Consider the following 26588-nt stretch of genomic DNA (forward strand, 5'->3'; position numbering starts at 1 on the left):
GTTATAAGGTCAGTTTGGGGTTGTTCTCCTTGGCCTAATGAAGATTGAGGGTAGATTTGAAAGAGGTGCACAAGGTAGACAAGGAAAAACTAGTCATAATAGCTAACTCTTCGAGGACTAAGGATGGACACATTTCAAATTTGAGTAACAGACTTGTGGCGGTGAGAGGAGTGGAGAAAGCGGTACGATAAAACCTTTTAATGCAGCATGTGATAATGACCTAGGTAGAACCTGCTGTCCACAAAGGTGATGGAAGCAGAGACGATCAACAATTTCAAAACAAAATTGGATGGGCACTTATAGGAAATACACATAGGGCTGTGTGGAACTGGCAGAGTGGATTGCTCTATAGAGAGCTACCACAGATCTGATATTTCAAATGTCTTTCTTTGTGCTCTTATAACTCTAATACATTTGTAAAATGTTCTAGAATTTTTTTTTCGATAAAAGGCAAATTGCTGTTGCAATCATTCCCCGATATCATATAGCTACCTAGAATGCTAAACAACTTTTAAAGCTGGCCAGTCAAAAACATTTACAAGGATGCAAACTACCTTAGATAAACTTTAGCAGGTTCCACATAGATAACCAAAAACAATGAACGGTTTCGAAGATAGATTCAAGGTTTATTGTCCATCTGACAATACATATTCAGCAACTAAGTTTATTCTAATGAGCATATTTCTGTGTTGCTGGCTCAACTGACAGAAATCCATGTTGTCTTGGTCTGCCAGCTGCAGAAATTGAGTGGTATTGCAAATCAACTGGGATGGGGCTCTGTCCTTCATCAACAGCAATAATGGATTAGATCTTGCTCTCAGCAGATGCCTCTGGCAGGAGCTCACCAAGGCTTGGAATCCACACACCCTGTGCAGATATATTGAGCAGTAGTACAGTAGTGGATGTTCTGGAACTGATTCTGTGTTTCTTTCCACAATTGGCCCTGCCTAGCTAATACCCTGGAAGCGATCTGAAAGATGTGCCACATTCAAGCCATATTCAGTTTGAAAGATACACCCAGAAATTTCTGCTCTCTGCTGGTCTTGATTAGTTTTGACAGAAGCCCAACTCAGCTGCACTTAACCTGGATTTGTCCATTTACATCAATGGCCTTTAAAAAAAAAATCCATTGGGTAGATTTTCAACTTGCTATCAGACTGCCAAGTCAGCATTACAGATTGGTCATTCACAATGAAGACAGATGATTAATATTTATTGATATCAGTGCATACAAAAATATTGCTAAGTTTTTAAACTACAAACTAAGCTGTATTCGAACCATTACTAAATGATCTAATCAGATAAATACATGTTACAACAAAATGTTGATTTTTTTTAAATGCTGTTTTTGGATTTGGAAATTGTGATCCAAAAAGGATGCAAGAATCTCATTGGTTTAATAGTAAAAATGATATAGCTATATGTCCATACAATGCAATGAATTGTGAATGAACAAACTGTAACCTGGTGATTTTATTTATTCTTTCCCACCATCTGGGTTGTATATTTTGTGACAGATCAAATAAATCTCATCTGGGATGAATATAAACTCATAAATAAATAGTAAAAATAAAACCATCAGTACAATACATAACACAAACAGATTTGTTTGACATTCTTCCATCGAGTCTTATGTAATTTGAGCACAGAAAAAAATGTTGATTTTGTAGAAAAAAGGTGTGTGATGAATGTGGTTATTTATACCAAGTATGGCACAATCAGATTGTGACAGAGTCACAACATACCCTGTGTGAAGCATCATCAAAACTGAAAAAAATCTTTAGTAAATATAACTAATATCCTCAGAATAATAGGATGACCATCCTTAATTACACACATGTTCATCCACTACGTATAGCAAATAACCTACGCAAGTTGAAAATCTACAGACTTTCATACATCTGTAACGTACCTTTAACTCTCCAAATGTGAAAAAGACCAATGACATGGCTGAAAACATAAGCGATCGGAACAGGAACAGGCCATTTGGCCCCTCTAGTCTGCTGGGCCATTCAAAAAAAACATGGATGATCTGTGACTTCAACTCCACCTTCCTGCCCAATCCTGCGTCCTGATGCCCGCGGTGTCCAAATTTCTATTGAACTCTGCCTTGGATTTACATATGAACCTATGAGGAGCAGGAGTAGGCCGCCCGAGCCTGCTCCACCATTCGGCAAGATCGTGGCCGATTTGCTTGTAACCTCAACTCCACATAACTGTTTAGCCATAACCTTTCACCCTGTCAAAAACATATCTATCTAGCTCTGCCTTTTGAGGAAGTGTGTTCTGGAGACTCACGACCTTCAGAGAAGATTCTCTTAATATCGGTCCTAAATGAGCAACCCTTTATTTTTAAATAGTGATCCCTAGTTCATTCACGAGACAAGACATTCTCCCACATCCACTGTCAATACCCTGCAGGATCTTAAAGGTTTTGATCAAGTCACTTCTTACTCTTCTAACCTCCAGTTGATGCAAATCTAACCTCTCCAATCTTTCCTCATAAGACAACCCAACCACCCGTGGTATTAGTTTAGGAAACCTTCTCTGAACTGCTTTTAATGCATTTTCTTCTTTCCTTAACTAATAACTGAGCATAATACTCCAAATGTGATCTCACCAACACCCTGTACAACTGAAGCATAACTTCTTTACTTTTTTAAAAATATAAACAATACACTGTAGATGCCGGAATCTGAAACAAAAGCAGAAAATGCTGAAAAATCTCAGCAGGTCTGGATGCATTTATGGAGAGAAAACAGAGCTAACTCTGAGTCTGGATGACCTTTTGAAGGTCTAATATAAACAGGTCTCATGGATGCCTTCACACAGACACTATTCTTGCCTGTGATTAAAAAGGACTGAACCATAGCCAGCATGTTTGTATGTAACTGGTTCAATTATTTCTGTATTCCAGATTGGATTCACCATTTGAAGTTTATTTATTAGTACCATAAGTAGGCTTATATTAACAGAGCAATGAACTGACTGTGAAAATCCTCTAGTCGCCAGACTCCAGCACCTGTTCAGGTATACCAAGGGAAAATTTAGCATGGCCAATGCACCCAACCAGCACGTCTTTTGGGCTGTGGGTGGAAATTGGAGCACCCCAAGGAAACCCACGCAGACTCCCTACAGATAGTGACCTAAGCTGGGAATCGAACTCAGGTCCCTGGAGCTGTGGGGCAGTAGTGCTAACCACTGTACTACCGTGCCACTTTGATCAAAGGTGCAATTTCGAGTGTAAGATCCTACAGGAGCTTTCCATGAAGTATTGTCAAAAGCCACAGTACGAGTGTGAACAATTCAACCATTCTCCAAGTGACCAATTGTGCACCTTGCGTTAAGAATAAACAGAAGGGGCCAGAGTATCTTCTGGACCTGGTCCATGCTTATAACAGTATCTCACATTCCTCCACACTCTCTTCTCTTTGGAACAGACCCACAGCCCTTCTCCTTGGGTTCATCACGCATCCAGACAGAGATAACAGGTTAACAAGTGGATAGTTGAGCATCATGAGAGGCTAAATCAGATATTTGAAAAGGCAAAAGAAGCAGAGAGAAGAAAAAAAACTGCATGATCATCAAGCTGACAAGGTGGTCTTTCCAATTGCTTCAGGAGTATTCCTCTGGAACAGGAATATTAGGGAGTCAGAATAAGATAGATACAAGATGTCTTTGATCCTGAACCTCAAGACATCCAGTGGCTTGGCACTAGTGGCCACATCTGTTGTTGGCAGTGAGAGAGCAGCCTCAGAAAATGGTTCAGAGAGGAGCTGCCTGAGGCCAAACATATGGTGAATCTTGTGGAAGCAAGCAGCTCACTCAACAGTATCACTGATTCTGAAGTGCTGGCGGAACAGTGGCTTGAGACTCAGATAGCGATGAAGAGTCTTGAAGGCACCAGAGTGTTGTGAACCAAAGGGATGCACTCAATGACAGAAGGCCTACTTCAGCTCTGGAAGAAGAAGAGGAGACAACAGGCAGTGAGGCTACTACTGAAGTGACAAGTTGCCAATCCCTGGAGATATGACTGATTTAGACCCCTATGTGGCTTTCCATTATAAAGTTTGAATTCCATTGAAAGCGTCTGGGCTGAGATCATCTTGTTGAAATGCAAGATATCATCCCAACCCTTACCAATTACCCAGATCAGTGACGCATGAAAAAAATGCTGCCACTAATGTGGATTCTAATATGTTAGTCATCATGGCTCAAATCACACAATTGCTTAGTTGGCAGTCACCATGTGATGTGTAGTTCCTGGAACAACTCAAGCAGAGAAATGTGTAGCAGGGAGATGGGCAGGTACCCCCCTCCCCACACCCTGTCAGCAGTGGTTGTCGGCCCAGGAATCCTGGAATCCAGGGAAGCGGTTGCCCGAGTAGCCCTTCAGGACAAAAGGCAAATTCTTCAGCCGGCCATAGTAGATCCTGAGTCAAGAGCACAGGCTGAAGGGTGAAGCCAGGAGCCTCCTGGAGAGGGGGAGAGAAACTGGTGAGCTTGGATTTGTGAGGTCATGAGGAGGGGAGATCCCCTTCCTGCCTGGGAGAAAGGTTTTTGCACTCATGTTACAAATATTGACTGGGCACACTAAGTTCTTAAATCTCAGACAGTACTGGCTTTACCATTACAGACATAACAAAGACAAAAAGAACGATCAAAAGGAATTCAAATTTCATTACATGAATAAGAAAAACAATTACAATGGTTAGCTATGAAGTATGCTATCTTTACAAGATATACAGTTCCTATAAGTAGATGTCAAAGAAATGTGCCCATTATAGGCAGGCAGCTAGTATAAACAAAATTTTTACAAGCACAATGGGAATCTTCATCCCAAATCAGCACTGGCCCTCAATCTAAATTCCCGAGTCATGATCCAAACAGGAGAGATGGAAGAAAAAGAAGGAAGAAGGGGAAGAAAGATAGAGCAAGAGATACTACTGGACTTGAGGAGAACTGAACTGGGCTGAAGTGTGCTTTAACAAAGCAAGGATGGTTACTTGAATTGCCTGAAAAGGTCGATGGGTTTAACTCAGTTTTAGTGCCTACTTAGTGATTGATGCTCATGTCAGTGCCATTTGCCTGATTCGGGGGTTGATTGGGAGAAGCCTGTTCAAGTGGTGGGGATAGTAAGTGATGCATAATCTATAAGTAACCATATTTTTTCCAAATGTTATTCAATGTTATTCGTTGAGTTTAATCAAGTTTCAAGGTTCTATTAAGAAGGTTTTCACTTAGTGTTCTTTTAAACAGAGCATGGTTGGCTAAACTCAACTTTTATTCATCAGCAAAATTATTTTTTTCTGCAATCACAGTAGAAATCAGCTTAACAACATTATAAAATTTGGAGCCATACATTCATTCCGCAGGTCAGCCACAAGTCTCTTTGAAGTATTTTACAGTACTATTTTCAGTTTAACAAGGGTTTCAATAAAAACAGTTTTAGCTTTGAACCAAAGTCCAGCTGAAGTTGCAATTAGAAGAAAATGTTAAATCTACCCATGATATCAAAAAGAGGTAGACAAACTACATTGCACATGCCTCATTTATCTTTCAACCAGGGTAGGTCTAGAAAAAAACATGAACTCATCTAATTTATATTGAATCAAACAGATAAATCAGATTCACAGAAGAATGCCAATCCCCTACTACAATCGCGAGGAACCCTTGCACATAGCTGCTATAGATTGCGGTGCCCACTCCCATCCAACCACTATTATTTTTTCCAGTAACTTGCACTTCCATGACTCCAAATCGTCCAATGCAGTCCTGGATCCCGCATCCTGCTTCCCTATCATCCTGTGCTCATTGCTCTACACTGGCAACTGGCCAAACAATTTTAAATTTCACAACCTTGCCTTCAAATCCTTCCATGACCTTGCCTCTCCCGAACCTGGTAATCTCCTCCAGTCCCTCAATCCTTGGAGAGATCTGCTCCTTCAACTCTGGCATCTTGTGCATCCCTAGTTTTAAGCTTTGCACCATGTAGCTGCTAGCCAAACTTTGCATTGGAATGCTCTTGTATGACTATTATTTTAAAGACACTTTGTAAATAAATTGTTGAAGGAGAGTTGTTAATGAACAGAAAATAACTAGGAATAAACTACCATGGATCATGGTATATAAATTGACCCAGCATACACAATGACCCCATTTTTTGGCACTAGAGATCATGTTTAAGCTCAGTTGACTTGCCTTGTCTACTGAGAAATGCTCAACTTGCAGTAGGGGTCGGACCTCAATTTTTCACCTTAGAAATGCATGCTTGTCAGTACATGGGGTCAAGCAGGTGATATGAATGAGCCAAGAAGATGCATGAGTGTTTAAGACAGGTCATGCATGAAGAGACCACGCATGGTGACAAACCAACAGAAATCGGTCCTCTAGTTTTAAAAAAAGTGAAGTACAGAGCTGAGTTCATAAGTCAGAATATTTGTGAACTTGTCAAATATCCATGCTGCAGTGAGGGAATTTGGTGTTAGTGGAAAAACTGGTGCGAAAATGGAAGGAGAAGGAACCTGCCCTTAAGTAGATGCACAAGACCAAATGCACTGAGAACAGGGACCAGTCACAGGCCTGATCTCGGGAAGCATGCATCAGAATTGGTCCTCAAATATCATGAGAATGGTTGTTTCATCAGAAATGCAATGCTGACTTAAGTGAGCCAAATTAAACCTCAGAATCCAGCAAATATTTCAAAGCAATAGCTAACTGCTGTATTTTAAGGATAAAGGATATTTTATATTAAAGAAAGGATATTATTAAACTAGAAAGAGTGCAGAAAAAATTTACCAGGATGCTACTGGGACTTGATGGTTTGAGTTATAAGGACAGGCTGGGTAGACTGGGACATTTTTCTCTGGACCGTCGGAGGCAGACAGATGATCTTATAGAGGTCTATAAAATAATGAGGGGCATTGATCAGCTAGATAGTCATTATCTTTTCTCAAAGGTAGGGGAGTCTAAAACTAGAGGGCATAGTTTAAGGTGAGGGGAGAGATACAAAAGGGTCCAGAGGGGGCAATTTTTTTTTTTTAACAGAGGATGGTGAGTGTCTGGAACAAACTGCCAGAGGTAGTAGGAGAAGTGGGTACAATTTTGTCTGTTAGAAAGCATTTAGACAGTTACATGGGTAAGATGGGTATAGAAGGCCAAACGCGGGCAATTGGGACTAGCTTAGGGGTTTAACAAAAAAAAAGGGTGGCACGGACAAGTTGGGACGAAGGGCCTGATTCCATGCTGTAAACCTCTGATTCTATGAGAAGGAAAATTTTTAGCATTGTGGCAGAAACCAAGATTGCTCAGAGACTACCAAGAGACCTCAGTGCCAAAATCTGAGCTGCACTCCTTCCAAGACATATCAACTGCCAGTGGAATAAAGCTGAATTTTTAAACATTATATACTATCCATGCATTTAGCCATTCTCAGTTTCAGACCTGCTAGTATATTTTAAGGTTATCAACTCTTCTGAGTTCCTTATTACTATCATGGCAGCAAAAAATTTATGGCATTGATAGTTCAAAGTTGTTCACACATTCCTCCAATTGGATCCTTAATGAGATCAAAACTGAATAAGAAAATTGGTAATATATGATATTGTTTGGATAATATGAGTATCCATCTTAGTATAGAGTGGAAAGACAGCAGTTGGGTTTGAAGCTCAAAACAAAGTGTATTTTAAAAACTGATAAATGAACATGGATAACAGGATCCCAAATTGAAAATGTAAAAATGGCAAGCTTGTTGTACTGGTTTTCTGAGTACAGTATTGTTTCACATGATGTGTAATCAAGAGGAGACACTGGCTCCTCACAATTCAATAGAGGGAGGAAGACTAAAAGAGCTTTTAAAAAATGATCAAATGGATAGGCTATTACTTCTTGTTGTATTCATTCATGGGATGCTGGCATCACTGACAAAGTCATTATTTAATTTCCATCCCTAATTTCCCTTGAGGTGGTGGTCATCAGCTGTCGTCTTGAATTATTGCAGTACGTGTAGTGAAGGTACAAGCACTTTGCTGTTAGGTAGAGTTCCAGACGCTTGCCTTGGTGACAATAAAGGCAATAAGAAGTCTCACAAAACCAGGTTAAAGTCCTTCATCAGTTGAGTGGGAGTTCTATTCACAAACAGGGCATATAAAGACACAAACTCAATTTACAAAATAATGATTGGAGTGTGAGTCTTTACAGATAATCAAATCTCAAAAGGTACAATGTGAGTGGAGAGGGGGGTTAAGCATAGGTTAAAGAGATGTGTATTGTCTCCAGCCAGGACAGTTATTGAGATTTTGCAAGCCCAAGCAAGATGAAGAAGCAGTGCTCTGAAAGCATGTGGTTTGTGTTACCAAATAAACCTGTTGGACTTTAACATGGTGTTGTGAGACTTCTTACTGTGCTTACCCATGGCCAATGCTGGCATCTCCACATCTTGGCTACCATTGACACTGCAAACTGCTGGCTCCAAGTGAAGAGGATTGCCAAGAAGATTGCGCATATCGACACAGACATCAAGTTTCTACAAAGATGCAAGAAAGCACACAAGATACCGAAAGGAATACAGATCATGAACTCACTCAGGTCAACCTATAACACAGACTTTGCTGTCGCACCTCTCTCACACTCCTCAACCACCTCATATACCAGCTCCACAGCAAACGCCACATCCTGGAAACCAAGATAGAGTCCACATTCTCAACTTGTGCTCAGGATGCAGACCAGCTACAGAACTCTGCCAAACAGACGAGACAAAGGAATTATGCCATCTACATGCACACAGGAAACTTGAGAAACTTGGCATCGCCATCAGCATCAACCAAGCCTTCCCCAGTACCACAGTAGGAAACAGTATCACTGCAGGGAAGTCCACTGTCAAATTTGTCAGACTACACACTTCAAACAGATTAAATTGAAGTTCTCAGCCGAGGGCTCAATTTCTGCCCCACCACCAAAATAGACCCCATCAGTCTCGCAGCGGACAGTGGAATTCATCAGGCGAATGAGACTGCGGGAGTTCTTCCACAAACTCCAAGAGGCTAACAGCAAACACAATGAACATAAGAACATAAGAAATAGGAGCAGGAGTAGGCCATCCAGCCCTTCGAGCCTGCCCCGCCATTCAATAAGATCATGGCTGATCTGTCGTGGCTCAGTTCCACATTCCCGCCCTCTCCCCATAACCCTTAATCCCCTCGCTTATCAAAAACCCATCAACCCGCGTCTTAAAAATATTTAGCGAGGTAGCCTCCACCACCTCAATGGGCAGAGAATTCCAGAGATTCACCACCCTTTGAGTGAAGAAGTTCCTCCTCAACTCCGTTCTAAATCGCCCCCCCCTTTATCTTGAGGCTGTGCCCTCTAGTCCAACTGTCCTTTCTGAGCGGGAAGAGCCTCTCCACCTCTATCCTATCCATCCCATTCATCACTTTATATGTCTCAATGAGATGTCCCTCATTCTTCTAAACTCTAATGAGTACAAGCCTAGTTTATTCAGCCTCTCCTCATAGCTCAACCCCCTCAACTCCGGTATCAGCCTAGTAAACCTCCTCTGCACTCCCTCCAAGGCTAAAATATCCTTGCGCAAGTACGGCGACCAAAACTGCACACAGTACTCCAGCTGCGGCCTCACCAATGCCCTATACAGCTGCAGCAAGACCTCCCTACTTTTATATTCAATCTCCCTCGCTATGAAGGCCAGCATCCCATTCGCCTTCCTGACCACCTGCTGCACCTGCAGGCTGGGTTTTTGCGACTCATGCACAAGGACCCCGAGGTCCCTCTGCACCGTCGCCTGCTGCAGTTTTTCGCCACGTAACTAATAGTCCTTCCTACCATTATTCCTGGCAAAGTGGACCACCTCGCACTTGCCAACATTAAATTCCGTTTGCCATTTCCTGGCCCATTCGCCCAGCCTATCTAGATCCTTCTGCAGACTCTCCACACCCTCCGCGCAATTTGCCGTTCCACCAATCTTGGTGTCATCAGCAAATTTCGACACCATACACTCGGTTCCCTCCTCCAGATCATCTATATAAATGGTAAATAGCTGAGGCCCCAGCACCGACCCCTGGGGCACTCCACTAGTCACCAACCGCCAATCCGAATAGCACCCATTAACCCCCACTCTCTGTCTCCTATTTGACAACCAATCCTCTATCCATGCTAACACCCTACCCCCAACTCCATGCCCCTTTACCTTCTGCAATAACCTCTTGTGAGGTACCTTGTCAAACGCCTTCTGAAAATCAAGAAAGACCACACCCACCGGCTCTCCTCTATCCACCACCGTGAACTCCAATAAATTTGTCAGACACGACTTCCCCTTAACGAAACCGTGCTGCGTCTGCTCTATCAAGCTATTCCCCTTAAGATGCCCCGCTATTTCCTCCTTGATGACGGAGACAGCCAATGAACTGGAACAGCTGATAGAGATCTATGGTGCAGCAACCGAAGAGGAAAGAGTTGAATTGGACTCGTCCGGAAGACCGCTGCCCAAGCTGTCAGTAGGTGCATCAATGCCAGACTCATCAGCCGCATTTACAAGACAGCCCCGAACCTCACCCAAGCACAATGCAATGCTATCTGCGCTCTCAAGTCCAACCACGACGTTATCAAACCAGCAAAGGAGGGGCCATCGTCATACTTAACAGAACGCATTACTGCAAAGCAGCGTACTGACAACTAAACAATGAGGAACACTTCAGACAGTTACCTGCAGATCCAACCAAAGAATACAACCGTCAACTCAATGGACTGATCAAGACCTTGGATCCGGACCTTCAGAGTACCCTCTGTGCTCTCATTTTACATTGTCCCTGCGTTGGGAGATCTCTACCGCCTCCCGAAGATACACAAAGCCAATACACCCAGCAGTCCCATCGTATCAGGCAATGGGACCCTGTGCGAGAACCTCTCCAACTACGTCGAGGCCATCCTGAAACCCACTGTACAAAGAACCCCCAGCTTTTGTTGTGACACTATGGACTTCCTACAGAAACTCGGCACGTGACGCAGTTGAACCAGGAGCACACCTCGTCACAATGGAGGTCTTGGCACTCTACATCAGCATCTCCCATGATGATGGCATTGCTGCAACTGCCTCAGTACTCAATGCCAATCTCCAGATACAATTTTACAACTCATCTGCTTCATCCTGGACCACAATGTCTTCGCCTTCAACACCCAGTTCTTCATATAGACACACAGGACAACCATGGGGACCAAATTTGCATCACAATATGCCAATACCTTCATGCACAGGTTCGAACAAGACCTCTTCACAGCACAGGACCTTCAACCGATGCTATACACTAGAAACATCGATGACGATTTCTTCCTTTGGACTCATGGCGAACAATGATGACATCAACAAGTTCCATCCCACCATCAGATTCACCACAGACTACTCCCTGGAATTGGTTGCATTCTTGGACACACGCACCTCGATCAAGGATGGTCACCTCAGTACTTCACTGTCCACAAGCCCATGGCTAACCTTACAATGCTCCACTTCTCCAGCTTCCACTCTAAACACGTTAAAGAAGCCATCCCCTACGAACAAGCTCTCTGTATACACAGGATCTGCTCAGATGAGGAGGATTGCAACAGACACCTCCAGATGCTGAAAGATGCCCTCATAAGAGCATAATATAGCGCTCAACTCATTGAATGGCAGTTCTAACGCGCCATAGCGAAAAACTGCACCAACCTCCTAAAATGACAAACATGAGACATGGGGAACAGAGTACCCTTCGTTATCCAGGACTTCTCCGGAGTGGAGAAGCTATGACATCTTCTCCGAAGCCCTCAACATATCATCGATGAAGATGAACATTTTGCCAAGGCCATCTCCACACCCCCACTTCTTGCCTTCAAACAACCGCACAACCTCAAACAGACCATTGCCCGCAGCAAACTACCCAGTCTTCTGGAGAACAGTGACCACAACACCACACAACCCTGCCACAGTAACCTCTGCAAGACATGCTGGATCATCGACATGGATGCCATCATCTCATGTGAGAACACCATCCACCAGGTACACCGTACGTACTCCTGCAACTCGGCCAACGTTGCCTACCTGATAAGCTGCAGGAAAGGATGTCCTGAGGCATGGTACATTGGGGAGACTATGCAGACGCTATGACAACAGATGAAGCAACACTGCTCAACAATCACCAGACAAGAGTGTTCTCTTCCTGTTGGGGAACATTTCAGCAGTCACGGGCATTTAGCCTCTGGTCTTCGGGTAAGTGGTTTCCAAAGCGGCCTTCACGACCACGCAGAATAGCTGAGCAGAAACTGATAAGCAAGTTCCACACGTATGATGTTGGCCTCAACTGAGATCTTGCGTTCATGTCACACTATTTGTAATCCCCATGACTTGCCTGGGCTTGCAACATCTCACTTACTGTCCTAGCTGGACACAATACATGTCTCTTTAATCTGTGCTTAACCCTCTCTCCACTCACATTTTCTGTATCTTTAAGACTTGATTACCTGTAAAGACTCAAATTCCAACCATTATCTTGTAAATTCAGTTTGTGTCTTTATATGCCCTGTTTGTGAACAGAACTCCCACTCACCTGATGAAGCAGCAGTGCTCTGAAAGCTTGTGCTGCCAAATAAACTTATTGGACTTTAACCTGGTGTTGTGAGACTTCTTACTGTGTTTATCCCAGTCCAACGCCGACATCTCCACATCATGATAATAAACGAACAGCAATATGTTCCCAAGTCAAGATTGTTGTTGATTTGGAGGGTAACTAGCTAGTGCTGGTGTTCTCATGCACTTGCTGCCCTTGTCCTGCTGAGTTCATGGGTTTCGGATGGTATTATGGAAGGAATCTTGGCAGGTTGTTGCAGTGTTTCTGGTAAATAGTACAAACTGCACCATGATGCACAGAGTAAATGCAAAAGACGGTGGATGGGGTGCTGATCAAATGATTGCTTTGTCATGGATGGCATTGGGTTTTCTCAGTAATTGGGGATGCACTTATCCACTCAAGTGGACAATATTCTATCATACTCTTGACATGTGTTATGTAGGATTGTGGAAAAGCAGTGGGGACATAAAATGAGGATCGCTTGTGCCTAAATCCCAGACTCTGATCTGCTCGAGGTCACAATATCTACATAGCTAGTCTGGAAAAGTTTCTGGTTAACGGTGACACCCAACCCCCCAGAGTGGTGAATTTGATTATAGCAACGTTGTTGGATATCCAAATCCAATGTGATGGCACTCCCTCTTGTTGGAATGGCTACTGCCTGGTAAGTGATACATAATTTGTGCCACACATCAGCTCTTGCCAAGTGTGCATACATCACTGCGATGCATCATTACCCGAAAGAATTATCCAGGAAGTTAAAAGGGGACAGTAACAACAAGTGGAACAAATCTAACTGAAAGAGTCCAAACTGTCCAGTTAAGAAGTAAAAAATACATCTGACCTCTGAAGTTTGATACAGTGGAAATCAAACTGGCATTAAAGGCAGGCACTGTTGATATCACAGAAAAAAAAATTCAGATGTAATACAGGACAATAATAGGAATATAGTATTCATTAGCCTAAACTAGACCTTGCCTACAATTTTACTTGACTTGCGCAAACTTACAATACTGGTTAAATTCGCTGTGTCTTTTATGTTCTTCTTAATGGGCAAAATAAGATTTCACTAAAATGTCCAACTATCAGCTTATTCCATAAAGGTTTCTTACTGTATTGAACTGTTAATTTTCCAATTCATATAATTTAATATCCACCTATTTCAGCGATGCCAAAACTCCACGTTGTGCAGGTTTTCTACATTAAGGGGTTAAAAAAAAGTGTAAACTAATTTTACAAAATTTTGCAACTTATTTTAAAACGTGTATTTTGAAGTTATTTCATATTTTCCAATCCTTTAACTCTGAAGAGTTGTCTACTTGTTGGCCAACAGGACAGATACTTCTGGATCCCCTCTGCTCAAATCAAGCTGCAAGATCAATCTAGAATTAATTACCTTCTGATCCTTTCTCTATTTTCGTGGGAAAAACGTTTTAAAAAAGTACTTCAAGATAGACGACACCGACAAGCCTGCATTTATTGCCCATCCTGAGTTGTTCTGAGAAGGAAGAACTGGAACCATTATAGCCCTTAGGCACACAGTGCCACTACAATAATATTGGACAGGGTATTCAGGATTGATTAAGCAAAGGTTCTATATGTGGAAGTTAGGATGGTATACTATTCAATGAGACCTCCCAAGATCCTTCCTGTTCCTGCACCCACCTCTAACATCACAGTTCACTGGAGTTCATCGTGTAAAACTGCATCAATTTACTATGTAGTTTAATATATTATTGTAGCAACCAGTTGCTGCATCAAGATAAAAGCGACCAACAACGTTGGACAGGGAAATATGTCTAAAGGGTTAACTTTTCTCGAAAGCTGGAGAAGGAAACAGCCTCTCTCCATGCCACAATGTTCTATGATTCCAAGTGCAGCGTATACCGCATCCCCCTCAATATAATTTTAAACAGTATCATTGTGTATAGACATTTCCAAGTTGGGGCTGGTGTGGAAATAAAAGGTTCAAATAATTTGTAGCACAACAGTTACAATTATTACTGATTCTTCTATTTAATCACCTGCTATTTTCTTACAATAAAGTAAACAGGCAAGCAGTCTTGCCATCAACAGTTTGACCATGATACAAATTTTCAAGTATTCCCAAGTGCGTGTGTATGCATAACATGGCTAAAATACAAGATACAATATTTAATCACAATTGCTTTCAAAGACATTAAGACTTCTCATGACAAGTTTCAATCAGCTTACTTTCGTATTATGTTACCCTTCATCACTAAAAGTACCCATACGTATTGCAAAGATTTCCAAGGAACATACCCTGGGTGAGATAAATGTCCATGAAACATAACTATCGGCATCAACCACAAGAAACAAAAAAACCTCACCAGACTTGTGAATGGTTGAAGTGAAACAGAGTACATAAATGAATGTAATGCTGTTTATTGTTTTAAAAGATTGCACAAGAGGAATTAAGGTTCCTGTGATGCAAGATATGTATATACAGTATGACAGACTAATTGTATTATACATTTGAAACTTGCTATCAAATGTTAAAAATAGGATTTCTGAGAATCTGCAGTATTTGGTTTTTGTATCAAAAATGTCATGCAGTATTGCAGCTCTGAAGTACTTAATACCATCAAAGGCAAATTTTAACTGCATCATCAAACTGATGAAGCATTCCAGTGATAAATTAGCTTCCCCCAGTTTCACTCCACCACCACCGCTCCCACCCCCAAGCTTCAATGACCGTTATAGTGCAGGCATGGAAAATTCCAAACGCTATAGCACATTAAATCGTTTTGGCAGATATGCTGATTCGCCAAATGAACCTTTCAAAAACAGGTTCTAGAAAGCCTACTTAGCAACCACATGCAGTCTCTTATAAGCAACAGCCTAAATAATAGATAAAAATTGCTTAACAGACTTATATGACAACAGCTTGTCTACTATTTTCAAGATGTTTATTTTAAATAGATTAAACAGTTCTGGTAAAACACACATGAAGAATGATACAAAAACATGTTAAGCATCTTCACTACCATTATCACTGCAAGTCATTCTCACATCAGGTCTGGGAGATGGGTTGATTCCTGAGCAAGCTTATAGAATGAGTATTCAAACCTCACAAAGACAGTCCTAGGGTTATCTATCTCACTGCTGAGTTAACTGACTTTAGCCAGGCTTATATTGGCTGCAGCAATCTTGCTGAAAATGTGCACTAGGGTAAAGCCAAGATTCTAGTTTGGTGACATTCATTATCCAGGTCTCCATATACATAAAAGACCAAATGCCGAGATTCCATAAAGCACAAAGTACCATTGCATCCCTTTAGAACAGAAAGGGAAGGAGCAAAGTGGCAGGAATATTTTGCAAAAATTAAAAAGGACTGGCACAAAATTCAGCTTTAGGAATACTTTTGGAAACTCAACCCTTACATAAATAGTTGATCAGGAAAAATAAATAATTCTCTCTACTCAGAATTGAATCTGGCATGTGATAATTTTCCAGGATCGGAATCTGACTGAATGTAATGTGAATCAGTTAGTCGACGTCTGAGGTTAGATTCAAAATGTCCTAAATATCTCTGACACAAACATCAGAACTCACCACAAAAATCCACCACGAAAGTTTGAGGTTAGAATTCTTATTTTGTGTTAGTTGATGGGAAAAAAAAATCCTTTTATTTGTTTAAATTTTCCCTTCTTTCTTTTGTCCCATAGCTGTTTGAAAATGTTCTGAATTATGTGCACATAATTCAGGGGACACAGTTATGATGACACACAGAATCAAGCATGTATTTTCCTGGTGCTTTCTACCTTGTTGCTATTGTGGGCTCGACATGGCGAAACTCCATAGCAGCAAGATTAAACTAAAACTACCATGATGAGTTTCTCTCTTTTGCAAAAAAATTTAAGTGCCGGATGATGTAGGAAAACCTCTCAAGCATTCTTAACACCATGATTATTTTTATGGGTAAACGTAACGATTTTTGTTCCAGATAAATGATTTTATGTGCTTATTATATTACATGTTACCTCCATCTTTATACATTTGGCCAATAGTAGTGTAAATACATTATGAACAATTTGACTGATCTGTTTTCATGCACTTATCTGACTGCAGCCTTTTTTTTAGAAACAGGATTTTTCGCTGGTTACTTGTTCTTCATTGATACCTTCTGCATCACTTTGCTTTGTGTGAAGTGAACTGTCATTGATACTCAAACTTGTAATCATTTCTGCAAATTGGACTCCAAAATATACTGACACTTTAGCAGAAAGAGGGAAATAAGTTCCTTGGACTTTAATTCAGTATCTGTTCCAAAACTGTTGGATTGCAGTATGGCTTTCTTTAAAGCATACTTCATCACTTTATTAAAGAACAATTTAGAGAAAACCTTAATAAAACAAGGTAATTAATCCTAGACCATAACTCAAAGTAATCAAATCGATTATCAGGAGAAAATGTAAGAATTAATAGTACGGCAATAACCCCAGTAAATAGTCATCAACTGGATTAGGATGGAAATTATCCTATATGGCAAATCTTCTTCAGTTTTTGCAGAAAGTTGTATCTCAAGTGGTGTTCCTTGACATCCAACTAAGTTCTTCAGGAAAGCCTATTTTTAAGCTCAAAATTTATGGTAAATAACGTGATCAGATAAGAAGTCGGCTCGGGGTAGGAAGTAATAGTTAAGTGTTTAAGGAATTATGTTACAAATTGCTCTTTCAAACACTAATGTTTCCTATTTGTTTTTAACTGGGATTTAAATAAAATTATCAGGTATTACTAAAGGTGCAGAGACAGAGTCTTGTTGAGAAAGGCTGGAAACTTTTAAATAAGAATCAAAATCAGTCAAGTGGTCAAAATAATGATAGATGAAGTTTGATACTGTCAAGTGCACCTGGAAGAAAAAATGGGTGATTGAAATCCAGATGATCAAGAATCAATGCTTAACATAAATACTGATCTGAAACAGCAAAATAAGTAGCATCTAAAGAGTCATTGGGAGTCATGTCTACACCATGTGGCTTTCTGGTCAGAATACCTTTAGCATTGTGTCCAGTTATAATCACCGAGTAAAAGAAGTCATTCAATCTTTTGATCAATCACAAGACTAGTCTTGAGCATTTCCCTAACAGGTGACTGGATAAATTTGACCTTTAAAGCCATGAAAGGTGAACGAAAGAACTGAAGGGTCTACAGAGAACCAGTTTAGTAAGTGTAAATCCAGAATATTACCTCAAGCTATCACAACTATTACAGTAGATCAAGAAGGCACAGATATAGATGAACAAAAAAAACATTCTTTACACAGAGTGACGAACGTATGGAGTCAATTTTCACATAGGGGAATGGAGGTAAATACCCTGAAAAAAAGGAAGATTTGGATGCATGATTAGAGGACAACAAGACACTTTCGCCAGGTGAGTCTTCTGCATCCTTATGTGCCTTGAAGAATCCTGGGGATACGTGGAAAAGATTTACGTGAAAGCATCATACACAGTACTGAAGATGTATACATGATAAATATCTTCTGGCAAACATTTCCATACACCTGTTATTCAAAATGTACCCTCCCATATGTGGTGCAGAAAATGTTGCAGCCATTTGCTATTCAGCAGAAAATGAAAGTTAGAAGATAGTATTTCAAACAAGAACCAATATTTCAACATTGTTCCAATGTATTTCATGTCATATTGTTCAAGAATAAAGATGCTGGGGGCATTGAGGGGTTTTGATAGAGCAACTAAGAAAAGGGATTTGGATCCAGAGGGGATAGATTTAGAAAAATTAGCAAAAGAAAAACCTGGTGAAAAGGGATATTTATTTTAAACTTGAGTTATGATTTGGAATGGACTGCCTGAAAAAGAGTGGCAGAAGTAGATTCAATCGTAACTTTCAAAATGGAATTGGATACATTCCTGGAAAAGAAATATTTACAATACTATGGAGAAAGAGCAGAGAAACAGAAGGAATTGGACAGCTTTTTCAAAGAGCAGGCACAGGCACAACAGGGCAAATTATTTGATGATGAATAGTTAAATAGAAGAAGTTTACATTTATATTGTGTTGGTCGTGACCTCAAGATGTCTCAAAATGATTTCCAGCTAAATATTTTAGAAGCATAGTCATTGTGTAGAAAGCACAGCAGCTCATTTTGCATGCAGTGAAGTTCCCACATACAATATGATAATGACCAAATCATCTGTTTAATGATGTTGGCTGAGGGATAAATATTGATCAGGACACCAACCAAGAACAGCTTCCTTATTCTTCAGTGAAGTGTTGTTATGGGATATTTTATTTCTACTTAGTTCAAATGTTTAGCCAAAAGATGACTCAACAGACACTGCAGCAGTCCATCTTATGCTCAAATCTCTAGACCAGGATTTGAACATACACCGTTTTAACTCAGAGATCAATTTGCTCCCACTAAGTTAGAGCTAACACCTACATTGATTCGGAATCTGATGTGGGCGATGTCCGTTCTTTACAAGTGTTCTTAGTTATGAACAAAATTTTGTTTTGCCTGTACAAAACCCAAGACTCAACAATATTTTTTATTACAGTATTACTGGACATTTTGAGAGGTCTCATGGAAGAATATTTGAAGGCTATTTTTATTATAATGAGTATATAATTAAATCAATTTTTTTGCAATACTTCGAATGCTTTTTTAAAATTTTAGTTTTTTTAAGCAGAGTTTAGTAAATACATCATACTTTTGCAAAGAATGTGCTGTTTTCCTTTGGGTTACGGTGAGATGTTTGGTTGGGGTTTGGTGGTGGAGGGCTGGGTGTGTGTCAATATTTGCAAAGAAAAGTCTGAAAGATCAGTGCTCTCAGTCCCTTCAAATCTTTAGGCACATGAAGAAACCATAGAGGAAATTACACTGCTGATATATAACTTCTGCCATAAAAACCTTTGCTGTAAAATGAAATCAAGCTGCACAGCTATCATTATACTTGGAACAAATGCTGTTAATGAGTGTTACTCAGATTTTATTGCATGAAAACAGAAATAACTTTTTAAAAATCACTAACATGAGGCATTTATTTTGCAAGTGTCAATCTAGCTCAATGAGAGCACTCTGATGAGTCAAAAGGTTCTTCAAGCCTTGCTCTTGGGTCTTAACACAATGTAGTATTGAAGGAGTACTATGCTTTAGGATTCAATGTGAAAGAAGATTACATGTTTAGATGAATGAAAAAGATGATGATGATGGAATGGAACCAACTGGATTGTTCAAAGAGCCAAAACAGACTTGAGGGACCAAATGGCCTTCTTCTATGCTTTGCTATTCTATGATTCCTCGTTGTGGCATCATTAAAGCCAGGATGTTCCTTGATGCCCCATCATTATTAATCCCTCAACACCATCAAATAAAGTGTTTACCTGGCCGTTCCAATTACCATTTGTGGAACCTTGCTGCGCATAAAATTAACAGGTGTGCTTGCCTACATTTTATCAGAGGCACCGGGTGGGATTTTGTGGCCTCACTCATCCTGAAACTATAAAATCCTGCCAGAGGTCAATGGGCCTTGCTATTGTCTGCCCCTCGCTCGCGCAGATTCCAGTGGCAATCTGGTATTTTACATATAGTAAAATTCCAGCCAACATTTCAAAAGTAATTCATTAGCTGTGAGGAGTTTTGGGACATTATGAGGATATTTGAAAAAACAGCACATATTGAAAAAATTGTCGGGAGCATGGTCAGCTACCAGCAGAAAAACAAAATCAAACCTACAAGAACCTTGCAAATAGCACAAGGGAGAGTTTGCAATGGACCTGAAAAACTTGGATCCTGAAGCCAAAGTGTTTTTAAATTGGTGCTCAGTTTATTTTAGAGCACACTTATGGCTTGATGGGCAGGATTTTACCGTTGCATTGCACCCATTTTCAGGCACGAAAACATGGTAAAGTCGGGTGTGAGGCGGGTAGCGTGATCTACACCCACCTCTGCGCTAGTTCCCACTTTATCAAGGCCCGAAAATGGCTGTGATTGGGACCGCGCCCAAAACATGCATGCATTTAAATTGACTTAATGGCTGCACCCCCAAGTTTACCGGCATTCCCCCCTTAAAACAACGAGTTTGCCTATCCAGAATCGGTGCAAAACAGACAGGCTCCACATAAGTCCGATTCCGGTGCTCCAGTTAGTGAGGAGGTAAGTGCTGAGCACCTGATGGCTCTCTGCTGGAGATCGGGGAGGGTGGTGGGGGGATAGAGAGAGAAGAGGAGAGAGAGAGAGAGAGAGGGAGAGAGTGAGTCTGTGTGCGAGAGGTGTGTCTGTTGCCACTCTGCTTGAGGTCAGTGTGGTCAGGGGCGGGATGAGGGGAATAAGGGGGTCAGGGCAACGTCTGTAAAGGCCAGGAGGAGGCGTTATCTGGCCTGTGAGGGATGTGGTAGGGGAGCAGCCTATCATTTCTTGTCCTGTGCGTGTGCAGTTGGAGAAGCCGATCAGAACTGCAGGGTTTTGGGCACGTTAAGACCCGCCCACAAGCTGCCACAGCACGATTTGGATTCACTGATATTTTTGCAGGCAGTGCGCATATGGTGGCATCTGAGAATGGGTCTAAAAGTTGGATCCGAAACACTCCCAGTTTCAAGTCTGCCCAGCACTTAGGGCCTAACAGGATACATTGCAGGGTATATTACCAATCAGCCATATCTAGCACACAACAGTCCCATAATCTTCCATTTTTTCCCTATATTACAACGACTACATTTCAAAAGTAACAATGAAGCATGCTGGGATAGCCTCGGGTCATAAAAGGCACGATTGCAAATGTAATTTCTTTCTTCCACATGGTCAAGATGAGTCATATAGAAGAATAGTCTCGGGAATATTGGTCTATTTAAAAACCATGGGGGTGATTTTTGCAAAAAAAAACTAAAAGCCTGATGGGCAGGGAAATGGGGGATTTCTCTGCTCTTTTTTTAAAGGGGGAATTCGTGGAGATGGATTTCCAGCACTCTATGCGCCAGGGTGTTTTGTAGTTTCTTGAGCTTGTTGGAGGGGAACTGCTACATGAGAATACAGATAAAGGTTACATTTTGGGGAGAAATGTGTGTAAAGGTTGTACAGTTATTACAAACTGAGAAGTGTTACCCAGTACTGTACGAACTCGAATTTTGGAGGAGGTTTGTAGTCAGGACTGAAGAGCTTTAGAAAATGATAACAAAGTTTAGCAGTAAAACTAAATTAGTGACTTGGCTAATAGCAGGCTGTGCTGTTGGTGGAGTGTGCCAACACAACCTATTTTTATCTGACTGGTCAGCTGTTTATCCTTTAACTGAAGTACAGGGCAAACTAGGCAAAATGCATCTCAAAGTAATTCTTCCAATCACACAACAGATTGTTGAATTACTGTAGTCCCTTGCTTTTGCCACAAAATTGGTCAAAATCAGTTGCTGAAAAACTGATGTTTGGAGCTGTAACTATTAAGACTCCTTTCCATTTACCTCTGCCCCACCATTTTGTGTTCACTTTTCTGTGCTTTTGCATTAATTAATCTCCTGTTTTCACTAAGTTCTCTTTTCTCCTTACATTTATTCATTGCATGTATGGAATTTCACTTTTTTTAAGTTGAAGTTGATTTATTAGTGTCACAAGTAGGCTTATATTAACACTGCAATGAAAATTCCCTAATCGCCATGCCCTGGTACCTGTTCGGGTACACTGAAGGAGAACTTAGCATGGCCATTGCACCTAACCTATTTTGACTTCTATAGTGACTATGACTTGTTTGCTCACCAGTGACCTGAAGATGTGAAAGGCTCCATAACATCACAAAAAACTATTTCAAATCAGGACACTGTTACGCTGAAGTCAACAACACAGTAAAAAGTCTGACAACACCAGGTTTAAGTCCAACCAATTTATTTGATAGTACAGTCACTAGCTTTCGGGGTTAGTCCCTTCGTCAGGTGAATGGAGAGTTTCTCCATTCACCTGACGAAGGGACTAACCCCGAAAGCTAGTGAGTGTACTATCAAATAAATCGGTTGGACTTAAACCTGGTGTTGTCAGACTTTTTACTGTGTTTACCCCAGTCCAATGCCGGCATTTCCACAACATGTAGACAACAATGTCAGGGATCTATCGTTCAGCTTTTTCTACGCTGACATGATGCAAAATTCTGGAAACTGGCCAATATAGTCAGGCTCAATACTGCTTAATAACTGATTAAGAGTCCTGAATAGCGAGACAGCCTCTTCACAATTACAACGGTCAAGTGTCCTCAGTCGTGTACACTTATTCAATGTAATTCAGCAATTCTGTTGCTATAATTGGTCACAATCAAACTACAAACTAATCATTTAAGTATCAATGACAGCAGCAATAAATGGGGAAATAAATTAACCACTCAAATAATTTCTCACCATTTTCTCCACTTAAATTGCAATGAACCAATATTTGTTATTCTACTTAACACAGTTAATAGTGAAAAAGAAAGCTGTAGCTGTAGAAAAATGGCAAATAGATTTCAATCTGGAGAAGTGTGAGGTAAGGCATGTGGGATGGACAAACAAGGCAACGGAATACACAAGAAAAGGAAGGATTCAGAGAAGTGTGGAGGAAGGGAGGGTTTTGGGGAATGTGTATACAGATTCCTGAAGGTGGTCAAGAAGACAAAACAGCAAACTTCCCTCTATTGACAAAAGTGTAGCATTAACAGTAGGAAAGCTGCGCTAGAACTATATAAAAGGCATGTTAGGTCACTGTTAGAGTACTGTGTACACTTTTGGTCACATTACAGGATGAAAGAGATCATACCAGAGTATGAAGGAGATTTTTAAAATTGTTGCCAAGAATGGAAAATTTTAGCAATAAGGAATAATCAGAAAGATTGGATCTGTTCCATTGGAATAAGGGTGTTGGAGGAGAGATTTAATTGAGGTGTATAAAATTACAAGGGACTAATTAGAATGGATAGGAAGGATCGATTTCCATTAACAGAGGGTCAATAATGAGGGGCATAAAGTAATTTGTAGAAGATTTAGAGGAGTACTTTTTCATTCTAAGTGGTGGGACTCCAAACGTTCTACCAGTAAAGGGCAGTATAGGCAGAAAACACACTATTTAAATTATGAATATGTATTTCAGATGTCATAACCAACAGGGCTACATACCAAGAGTTGGAAGTTAGACTGAACAGCTTTTTTTCAGCCTGCAGAAATACAAGTTGTCTGAATTCCTCCAACTGTGCCACAAATATTTGTATGTTTCTCAGTTTACATTGTCTCCTCTCTTCCTTTTCCTGCTGCTCTTCACTTGCTGGCATGGGCTTGTCCTCAAAGGCAATGTTGTATAACATGCAGCAAACACTGTATTGTGAAACACGCTCTGGAAAATACAGCAGGGTTCCTCCGGAGCAGCCCAGGCAGCAGAATCATTGTTTCTGCATACCAACCGTCTGCTCTGTCACATTGTAGGTGCCAGCCTGGTTTTCTTTGTACATAGGCTGCTCATGAGAGTCTGGACTGCATTCGAGAATAATGAAGCACATGGTCTGTAGTATAGACTTCATCTCCCACTAGCCATTCTTTCGTTTGCTTTAATGGCTCAAATGTTAATGAAGAATAAAGGCATTATGACTGTTGTTAGCATACTAAGCACTGGCCTGGTGATTCTCTGATTATGCTCACGTAACAACGTGACACTGAGGAAGTTAAATCCTATTCAGTTGCAGTATGTCTCAATGTTGACACGCATTGCTTGCAGTCAATAGCACCTAGCATAATGGTGAAGTAATTGCAGCTCCACATGTTCTCTAAAAAGAGTGAAATGGAGTCAGCTCATTTCAGCTGGAGAGCTTTAGTCCTCTCTCTCAGCCAATGGTGGATGGCAAACCCTGTGATCTCGCAATGTCTTCAGTCTGGAAGAAGGCTAATGCATCGATGTTCATGGCCATCTCCATATCATTAGTAGTGCTGCCCTTGCTCTTTTCATACCCACTGGACACAAAATAAACCGGTGATATTTTCTTGAGTTTTTTTTAAAAAAATGGACCTCTGCTAGACTACAAAATGACTGCTACAAATCACCTGGTTACAATATGGATAAACATTTCACAGCCTACTTAAAACAATTTAAAAAATACCTTATTCTTACAGACAGTTGATGAGCAGATAAAGTAGTTTAGTTTGCCTCTCTCTCCTGTCCATGACACTCCACTCCGATTACAGTTGTGGATGTAGGCTGCAGGTGGCACATTTCAGTAAGGAAATCCTTACTGAAGTGCAGACATCTCAGACTGTTCCTCACAAGAGATTCAGGTAGGGGAATTACTCCTGAAGCATGCTGGCTGGAAACAGCATCTGCCTAAACCCCCTTTCCACCTCCTGCTGCATCCTCTTCATGTAGTTTGCCCTGCTCTAGGTGACTTCTGCTCATGCTTCCTCGTGTGCTGTATTCCAAGGGAAATGTATAGGAGCACCTAGTTTTTGCAGAAGCCTTGACTTCAGGATAAAGTCCTTTAGCTTGTGCCAGACCATTCCCTGTAGACGCTAGCAACTTCAAAACAAGTCCAGCCACCTGTCCAGAATTAGCCAAAGTCTACGGAGCCGTCTCTCTGTCCACTACAATTCTGTATGCCACTATCATTTTCCCCTCCATCCAATTTCTAATGCTGACCACCTCTACAGTCCCTTCATGAAGTTTCACCTTCAACTGTCACCAGCAACAGACTCTCACCCTGTTTTTTTCAGGTGATCAACTTTCTCAACTTTCACTTTACTTCAGTTAAAAGTCAATGAGATGCTGGGACTTCCTGTGGACAAATTCACTGGTTCATAGATCTGTCCAGCTATTTGCCAGAGCCACATTTCAAAAGCTGTAAATCTCTTCACATTAGTCTTATTGAGCTCAAGTACCATACGGCTAAATAACAATATCAAACAATTCTCCAAATTCAGCAACAGCTAACAGAAATTAAATCAGCAACTAATTTTTAAGTTGTTGACAATCGCTTTAAATAGTCTTGGTGGGTCCCTCCCTGCTGCTGAATGCATGTTCAACTGTGCATGATTAACTGGTAACTAAGCTGGAGTGAGAGCTCCCAAATAGTAGTGTGGTCATTGAATTAGTATTGCGCTGACATCATGATTGCCTACACTGTATACTTTCAAGGGATGCACACTGTGTGCATGTTAAAACCGTACTAATATCACATCGAGCATCTCTCATGACAGAATGGTTAATGTGTACTGTGGACTCAGTTTTGGATCTTTTGGCAACTCAAGGACCCAAATAATGGGCACTAAGAATCCAAATTTCACAATGTGCTTTTTTTTAGTAAAGATGTCCAGGGTAAGATTTTTCCTGCAAACCTTTGGTTCAGAGATAATAATACATGTACACACAAAGATCAAATATTTCTAAACAAGATATTTAACGATGGGATCATTTGGGTGGTTAGTCTTTCAAGTATTGGTCCATTCTTGTCATTTACGCTGTAGACCATTTGTATGCAAACATCTGCGAGGAGAGACAATGGTCACGTAAATGCCTAATATTTTCCAGCGCTGTACAAATGAATAGCAGCTTTGTGAAATAACAAATGTCAGCTTTTACATATTGTAATGCACACATTTCAGTCAAGCAATGCAATTTAAAAAAAAAACTAACTAGTGCTTTCAGGATTAAACAGATGATAACAATGATGTGAAGTTTAGATTTAATATTTACCCAAGCAACATAAAGACAGCTGCAGGCATCAAGAGAATCTCATTGCACGCAATGAACTTGAACAGGCTCTGCTGGTGTGTTGTCATTTTGTCTAAAAAGGATCGCACCCACGGTATGGAGTTGGGGCCAATGATCTATAAGAAACGAAACAAAGAAAGGTTGCTAAAGGGTATGTTGTCTCACCCATTACCCATAAAATTCAAGCTAGTTTGTATTTAACAGTGCATCTAAAAATATGAATTGTGGTAAAATATGAAGTAGGAAATATAGCAAATGCAGTTGATATCTTCCTATGCAACTACTGTTGTACA

General features: G+C 40.7%; 1 protein-coding gene across 2 annotated transcripts in view; it reads right to left on the reverse strand.

Moving 5' to 3' along the window:
• Positions 1-26588, reverse strand: part of LOC145342282 (transmembrane protein 33-like) — a 132192-nt gene that overhangs the window by 41677 nt on the left and 63927 nt on the right. For both annotated transcript variants that reach the window (XM_080187715.1, XM_080187714.1), the window contains one exon: positions 26278-26411. In XM_080187715.1, the coding sequence (XP_080043841.1) occupies positions 26278-26411 (134 nt within the window). The remainder of the gene's footprint in view (positions 1-26277; positions 26412-26588) is intronic.

The sequence above is a fragment of the Carcharhinus amblyrhynchos genome, chromosome 4 (genome assembly GCF_965287045.1).
Source record: "Carcharhinus amblyrhynchos chromosome 4, sCarAmb.v2.hapA, whole genome shotgun sequence".
In the NCBI taxonomy this organism is placed as follows: domain Eukaryota; kingdom Metazoa; phylum Chordata; class Chondrichthyes; order Carcharhiniformes; family Carcharhinidae; genus Carcharhinus; species Carcharhinus amblyrhynchos.